Below are 8,781 nucleotides of genomic sequence, written 5' to 3' on the forward strand. Positions count from 1 at the left end.
AAAGATATAAATATATGCACTAGATAAAATGGGCTACAGTTATATACAGCAAATAGTGTGCAGTTATGGAATGTTTTTTTTTATGTTGTTGTGAGAAGCGCCTCACAGATAAGGACACTTACCAAGTATAAGCCATTCCCACATGTACTGTTTCAATAAATAAATAAAGCAATGAGACAAAACATATTTTACTACAGCTAAGGTCCCATATATATATGTTCATTGGTGTTTTTCATTGGGTTATTTTAGCAGTTTGATCAAGATCAGTAAGGTTATTAATAAGGGTATGCACAGTGGCGCAGTTGGTAGAGCTGTTGCTTTGCAGCAAAAAAGTCCTGGGTTCAATTCGATTCCTGGCGTGGAGTTTGCATGTTCTCCCTGTGCATGCGTGAGTTCTCTCTGGGTACTCCAGCTTCCTCCCACAGTCCAAAAACATGACTGGCAGGTAAATTGGTCTGTATAAATTCTCCTTAGGTGTGAGTGTGTGCGTGCACACACTATATTAATGTTTATCACTGAGGCGGAGATGTGTAGCTTCTAGATAATTGATATACGTTTTCTCAGATGTGCAGTTTATATGCACTGTATGGCCTTGTAAAGCAAGCATGCATAAATGTTAAGTACATGAATAGTGTATAAGTCTTTGTAGAAGGAATGTCCTTCAGAGACGTGTTTTATGCTTGACATATTTTTATATGTGGTATCTTTGCGGGTTGCTTCTTTTAAGATCTTAGCTGCTCCTTACCATTTTTCCCCCTTTTGATTGTCCTAATCTAGCTGCTGGGCTCTAACAGCAAAAATTCAGGTTGGCTGAAGATTTTGGGTTTAGACCATCTGAAGTTTTGTACCAAGTCTTACAAAACCACTGGGTGACACACTAGAGCAAAAAAGTCAAAAATTTTAGGACACATAACTGTAAAAGAAAGAAAAAAAAGAAAGAGAAATTAGAGCCCTTCAAGCAGCCTGTTGCAGTTTGTTGTAAACCAGAGTTGTTATGCAAGGTTTAAAATATCCTACATTTGTTCGGGCTTCCATGTTTTTCTTAAAGAGCTAAGGTTTCCTATTGCAATGACAGTGACACTTGTGCATTCCTATTCTGATTGAATAGGCACATGCTTTTAAATCTAGAGTAGCAAGAGCCAGTTGTAGGTCCTGTGATGACACTAGAACATTTTTTGGAGACTTTAGCGCCTTGTCGTCTGCTCTCAGCGTGAACTTTATTGATGTTGACAGTCATTTTTAGTCCCCTCCATTTGCAAACTGCTTTTCTTAAACTGAAATGACAGAACTACAATTTCTTTGATACCACTTTAAATCCTATATTAGTTGGTGCAAGGTGGATGCTTAATATAAAGCACCACACAGGCGCATTTTCACAGAGAAACTGCAGATTTGCATGTTTTTGTTTGCATTACTTGAATTATTCCATATAGTTAAACTTGATTTCAAATACCCATATGCCATAATATGTTAGAAAAATACGTCCTACTTTTTCCACATGACTCACCTCACCATAATTGGTTTGAATTTTTTGATGTCAAGCAGACTTTATAATGATTAATGAACTTAAGCATCGCAGTCTGACGCCTGGCGTTCACTATTTTTTTCATTGTTCAGGTTGATTGCCGTTTTACATCTTTCATCTTCGGACGGGGATTTCAGCTGATACATATTGCAAAAATGACATTAGTAGGGCATTGCCACCCAAGCCGGGGATACCTCACATGTGACCCACTTAGCTATCTCTCGGGGCATTAACCAGAAGAAAGAAGAAAACCTAATCTTTGCACTCAGCAGACATTTGTTGTACCAGCCTGATTCGCTTTCTGTCATACATTTTCACTGTTAGCTGCCTCCATCTATGCTTTTTTTTTGTTTTTTCCCCCACTTCCTTGTTCCTCCATCACCTCTATTTCTCATCTCTTCCAGCTGCTTTTACCAGAAACTGTCCATTCTCGCCTCAGCTTTCGACTCTTACATGTATTTGCCCTTTCATACAAAACAACACTCACTCCTCTCCTCAAACCCCCTCCCTACGAAAGGCAATAGGAGTGTAAGGAAATTCATTAGATCTAAAAATAAGTGCGTCTCAGTCTCCTGTAGCCGTGCGTCCCCCAAGGGCCCATCCGTGTTATGGATGGGCCCCTGTCTGCTCGTCTCATCTGGGGTCCACACAAAACCCACAGTTAGCACACAGACTTTTCCAAAGGGATTTCACTTTTGCTCTTTGGCGATGTTATTGTCTAAAAGGCCAATTTCTCAAACCAATCTGGCCTCAGTCGCTTCCTGTTGGCTCAGTGATCAGTGACGAAGCGGGCCTGGACCGAGCGGCAGCGATGTGCTTTCTGTGATTACCTCACTCCTCTGACCAAACTCATCACTCCTGCACAATCTGACAATCTGCTACTACAGTACAACTAAAAGGAAAGGCGCACGGGGGCATGATTGCCAGCTCACACCCCTATAATTACTCACAGTAAATACAACATAATGTACATAAATACCTTTTTTCTAAAAGCAGAAAACTGAGTTAGCATTAGCATTATTGGCCAATGCTATGTGACCAAAATTTTATATACTTTTGGCTGTACAAAGGTGACATCTCTAACACATTTCTTTTTGTTTTTGTAGGTATAAACAAACTACTTATTCTCCTTTTGAATATTCATGTTTTCCTATTTAGGACAGAATATTATGTGTTTTTCATCAAGCGTAATGACTGATTCAATCATCAAGACTTAACCTTGGGGGGTAGATGTTGTTGTAGATGGGTGTGTAGCACCAATATTTTGTGTGCGTGCGTGTGTTTGTGTGTGTTTACAGAGCGACGGCGCGGCAGGGTGAAAACCGGCTCTTCATTCAGCTCGACTCGTCTGCGGGGCAGCACCGTGCTCTACCACATCTCTGGTCACCTCCACAGCAGGGAGAAGAGCAAGATTAAAATCAACAAGGTATCGTCACGTTGCGCAAACAACAGAAGCGGGGTGGGAAAAGGGCTTTTCAAACGAGGCCGAGGGTCGCCGTGCGGAGAAAGGGGAGCACTGACGGTGCCGTTGAAGCGCCGATGACAAAATCAAGGACAGACAGGTGGGAGATGTCTGAATGTTAGCGCTTCCACAGTTAAACAGTTTGGATGCAAGGGGCAGTAATGCTAGCATGAGTGCCTCATTAAAAATAACAACAGAATACTATTGCTTTTTAAACTTGCCTGTCTTCCCCTTGAAAACGGGACTGTGTGAATTAGTTAGCGCTTTCACCAAACCACGGCACAGATCATTGTAAAACCTGTTTTTAAGGTGTTGCTGTGATGTTTAAATGCATACAACCAGGGGTGAAAGTAGTTGTAAATTCTTGGGGGTACTATGACAAAAAAAAAAAAAAAATTGCTACAAAATAAAACTGTATTTCCCTCAGCCCACTGGCTCCAATGTTGACACCTTGAGATGCCATGAGACCTAAATTCTGAACATCATGGCATGGAGTGCATCCCAGTTTTCCATGTCTGACATATAACCATTCATTTTAGCTTTAAACTGGTTCTATTGATCAGACAGAGGGATAATCAGTAGCCTAGCATCAAGACCTGATTGTTCTGAAGATCTTGCAGCTTCCACTTCTCTTCCTAACATGGCGCCTCCTCACCCTGACTCTCATACTGATAGGAGGAACCACAGAGCTCTGTTAGGTTAAAGCTCATCTTCTGAAGTTGGGATATTTTTCCTCCAACAAGTTCCAGATATTGGACTGGATTTTATTTCATTGTCATTTGTGAATGTTAGAGCCTCATTTTTAACAGTGGAGCTATAAAGGTTGAAAAAGGTTATTATTTTGGAGAAAGTTTCATCAACATCAATATTTCCACTACATAAAAGGCAAAAAAAATTTGTTTGATAAAGGAAAAGCCTCTCAGACTCTGAGCCCGACAGCACCAAACTATTGTTTTATATTAGACAATTTAATTTAATTACACACAACTATCGCAGTATAAGCCATTTGTTTGTTAAATACTTAATGAAACATATTTACCGTGTTTGATGTTTGGACTAATTACCACAAAGAACGAGGTAATTAGTCCAAGTTTGTCGTTTATTGAACGTTCAGAAACTACAGCGGCTGTGATGAGCCACAGCAAAGACAAACAAAGGTAAAACAAACTGAACAGGTGATGATTGTTGGGTCATTAATTTGAGCACGTTTTGTTGATTTTTGTTGTTGTTGTTCTTTAATTAAATTACGAATGTTTTGATAAGGAGTCAGAGGAGGACATGCTGCTCTCAGCGTCCTGGCGGCGTTCAGTTTGTCACCTAATGTCGAGATCGACTCAAAACCTTCCGCGATCGACGTATTGTGCCCCTGCTCTACAAAGCACGAACAGTTCAGAAACAATATGAAATGAGAAAAAAAGTTATTTATTAACTGATTAAGTCGTGTTTTAGATTGTTCTTGAAAAACTAATCAGTCACGGCTGATTAGTGGGTGCACTCACTGCTGCACAGTGAACCCATTGATTTTTTTTACAGCTGACAGCCGCTCCTCTCTCTTGAGGGTACTGCGTACCCCCGCTAAATCTTTTAGGGGTACGCAGTACCCTGCCGTACCCCCTTACTTTCACCCCTGCATACAACGTAAATATAATGGCAGACTTTAGTTACAGTTCTGTGTGTGTCATCTCAATTGTTGAAAAGTTGTGTCCCCATTGCTGTTGTGTTTTCTTATCACTTTTTTTTTAATAGAATCTTGATCATTTCTTATGTTGCGTTGCGTCTGTTTGTTTACCTTTCTGATTTCTGTTTCCTTGTTCCCCACATTCCCCGCGTGTTTATACCATTTCCTCAGTTCAACTTCAGCTCCTTCCTTCTGTCACAGCTGCACCCTGTTTCTAATCAACCGCCTGCTTCTTGTTCAGTAATCAACTCTCCAGGTTAAACATCTCTCAGTCAATTCTCACTGTCGCCTCTAGTAAGGTGCAAGAACCTGGTGGGTTTTTCACCTGGACATTGATTTTTATGCTTTTTTTTCCTCATTCTATTAAGTAAGACGTCTTTTTTTTCAACCACCTGAATCCTCTGTGGATTTGGTTTCCTTATCTACTCCGTTCTATGACCCAGACTAATGACTAGCAATCCGACAATTGGCTAGTTGTGATGGTTTTATGACCTAGATCTAGCCTGTCCTCAAACTGGAGTGTAACATCCCTCTGAGATTCATAAACCACATGCTGTGGAGTTTACTAAAAAGAAAAATTGACAGCAGCAGAGTGAAAACATGTGTTGTGCAGCATCGATGGGAAAACGCAAATAAAATATGGAATCTTCCCAAAGACAAACTCGGTGTAGGGATCCTGTTGTCGTGGTCTTCCTGTCGATAATTGAGGCATAGAAGAGAAAAAAACAACTTATCCTTTCCTTGAAGTGTTTTGAAAAGGGAACTAGAAGGATCTTAAGATGGAAAATCAAGGAGAAAGTTTGATGGGGCGTCAAGCGAGCACAGGGCCTATCGAAAGGCAACTAAACACTGATGACTTAGCGTGGAGCTTTTGAACAAATACTATGTACTAAGGCTATATTAGCTCTATCAGAAAGCAGGACAGTGAAGGAAAGGATTTGAAATAACAGTCACAGCTTATTGGAAGTGTAAAGCTTGCATAAGTATTATGTACCCAATGAGTATAAAACAGCTGATTTTACAATGAGAATCTGGAGTTGCTGCTCAGTGAGGTGCTCTGTTTTTATACGCTCAAAATTTATCCCAGAAATTCTGTGCCTACGAGTTTGTTTTATTATGTGGAGAGAAAGAAAAACAATACCTCCAGGGGAAGTGTGAATGGCAAAAAAATACACATACACAACAGTCACCATGTAAACAACGAACTCATCCAAAGTAAGGAAGGAAAGTCATAAGTTTGAGTGGTGAAGATTCACTTTGGAATGGGCTACATTTCTTAATTTTCCAAATTAAAATTATGCTTTGTTATGGGTTATTTTTGGCTGCAGACAAGATATGCACTGTTTGTCACTTGTGCATACAGCTCAGAAACTTCCTTTAGGAATCTGAAGGGTTATTTTATATTATTTTTTTAATAGCCAATAGCCAGTTCCAATTCAAATACTGACCTCAATATGTGCTGTTGTAGTGCCTCATTAAGGAGTATGGGACATTATTGCATAGTTTGTAGTTTTCTTTTTCACCAACTGAGCACTAGGTAATAAAAACAAAAAACATATATTAATAATTTTTTTTTCTTGTATTGTCCAGAACGTGTTTGGAGATCCACCTGCTCTACCGGAATACAAGGTTGCAGACGCCAAGAAGTCCAAATTCATATTGCTTCACTACAGCACATTTAAAGCAGGCTGGGACTGGCTGATTTTGCTTGCCACCTTCTACGTTGCCGTGACAGTGCCCTACAACGTGTGCTTCATCGGCGACGATGACGATCTGACCCGCAGCACCACTGTCAGCGACATCGGTGTGGAGATTCTCTTCATCATAGGTTCGTTGCAGATTACCAACCGCTTCGCTACTTGCACCGATGATGAGCTAGCGTGCAGCTTTTAGGATAACCAAACTCTTCACTTTTTTTTTGTTTGTTTGTTTTTTAACACCAGACATTATTTTTAATTTTCGCACCACTTTCGTCAGCAAGTCCGGCCAGGTAATCTTTGACGCTCGGCAGATATGCATCCATTACCTGACGACGTGGTTCATCATCGACCTTGTGGCCGCACTGCCCTTTGACCTGCTCTACGCGGTCAAAGTCAGCGTGGTAAGTTCCCGACTGGATGCCGTTATTTTCACCCCTTTTTTAGATTCTGTTCAGTCTCGGTTACAAGCATCGGCTTTAAATAAATATTTTGGTGAAGAAAGCAGCTGAAACATGGAGCAAAGAATGATGAAAGAAAAAAAAAAAGTAAAGTAAGTAAAAACAAATAACTTTCAAGGTTACTTTGAAATATAAAAAACAAAAGTCGTCACGATTAATTCGTTGCCCAGTAACAGCAGCCTTTAACTGCACCGTCTCCGAGAAGAGTTACACAGTTTCAAGAATCGTCAGCTGTGCTGCTTTCCAGATCTGCCCCACGGCCTTTTTTTTTCTTCTTTCTTTTTGATTTGGCATATTGATTCCACATCGTGCACGGAGCACGAGCGCCGACCAAAACAGCCCCACATCATTAAAACATTTTTCTACCCTTCGTCAGTCAAACCCACGGCCCCCCCTTAAGAGCAGCTGAGAGCAGGATGAAACACGGATCTGGAGCAATTAGGACGAGTGTTGTGTCTTACCCCAGGGTGACGGATATTAGCCAATCGAAACATGGTACTACAGGGGGCTTTTGATTGGTTGCCTTTAGAAGTTTCTACTGTTTGGTCCCTAATTTAGGAAAAAAAACGATGCTTTGACTCTGCCATTTACTTACTATAGAGTGAATCAAAATGTTCAACAATTGGCATGTACTGGAAGGATGCACTCAGGCATCCACTCATTTATAAATAGATTAATTATTATAATTATTATAATCAGAAGCATTATTAGTATTTATGGTGCTGACTCTATATACAGGTTTGATAGTCTGAGGAGAGGCAGAAAGAAAAAGTTTGGAAGTGAAAGTTTCGTTTGGTCTATAATCTTTAACATTCTCCATGTTTGTCATTTTTGACCTACCAGCCAGTTCTATTGGATTTGTAATTATGTAGCGCAGAAGCCTAATGCTGGTTTTTTTTTATATATATATTCACCTCCAAAGTTAGGCTTTGATGTGAATTCTGGATCGTTATTCCTCTGACACACCTGAATGTGTCCGCCACGTCTCGTCCGTCTGACTCAAACTATCACGGAATGGAAATTGCTTAGCTCTGGGAAAGCAAATAGCCTCAATGAAAAACTTGACGTCAGCGTTTGTGTCAAAAGCGAAGTGGGTTTAACTTTAAAACTGGCACAGTCGGTGCTCCAAATCAACACCTTTCAAGCTCAACTAAAATCTGCTGCTACTCACACAAGCAAGTGAAAGGCCTGGTGGAGACAGGTTTTATGGTCACAATGAGAAGAAAAACAACTTACAAACATCAAAATAGGACTTTTAAATTCAGCTTCATTTCAAATAATTAGACATTTATGAAGCGTGAACATAAACTGATGTCCTAACAACATAATTATCAAAAGTTGTTTTGGATTAGCACCAGCTAATACTAACTTTCTGGAAAGGGATTTACCTGACTGAACATCTTTTGATCCTGTTAAGTGTTTAATCACACTTAATTCAATATTTAAGAGGGTACAATTGTCTTTTCATGTAGGGTCAGTTTGGTTTGATTAGTTATTTTCCCCTTTAGAAATCTAATCATTTGAAATCATCTCCTTTTTTAATCGCATCTGTTTGGTTGATATTAAAATATTTTTATGGTTTCAAACATTTAAGTTTGACAAAAAATCAAGAAGAGAAGAAAACTTTGCCCTGCATTTATTGCGCCAAATCAAAAACAGCTTTTGAGACTTCCGGTGGTGCCATGTTCTGAGACGGTTGCATTGGGTGGAGGCTCCCGTGAGATTGATGATTAATTGGAAAATTATAAAACTTTATGGCTACCCCCCTGAGAGAAACTGCAAATAAGAAGACGATGCCGACAAGAAATACAGTAGGTAAGCAGCAAAATGACCAAAAAGAGCCAAAAGAGAAGAAAGAACCGCAGCAGACTAGCAACGCAGCTAGCGAGGGAAGGAAAGCTAATGAAGCTAATGATACGATAACCGAAGTTCTGCGTGAGCTAAAGGAGTTGAGGAAA

General features: G+C 40.0%; 1 protein-coding gene across 2 annotated transcripts in view; it reads left to right on the forward strand.

Annotated features, from left to right (window-relative positions):
• kcnh8 (potassium voltage-gated channel, subfamily H (eag-related), member 8) overlaps positions 1-8,781 on the forward strand; it is a 78,137-nt gene that overhangs the window by 20,181 nt on the left and 49,175 nt on the right. For both annotated transcript variants that reach the window (XM_008421677.2, XM_017307670.1), the window contains exons 4-6: positions 2,824-2,951; positions 6,256-6,493; positions 6,609-6,766. In XM_008421677.2, coding sequence (XP_008419899.1) covers positions 2,824-2,951; positions 6,256-6,493; positions 6,609-6,766 — 524 coding nt within the window. The remainder of the gene's footprint in view (positions 1-2,823; positions 2,952-6,255; positions 6,494-6,608; positions 6,767-8,781) is intronic.

This window comes from Poecilia reticulata, linkage group LG11 (assembly GCF_000633615.1).
Source record: "Poecilia reticulata strain Guanapo linkage group LG11, Guppy_female_1.0+MT, whole genome shotgun sequence".
Taxonomy (NCBI): Eukaryota; Metazoa; Chordata; class Actinopteri; order Cyprinodontiformes; family Poeciliidae; genus Poecilia; species Poecilia reticulata.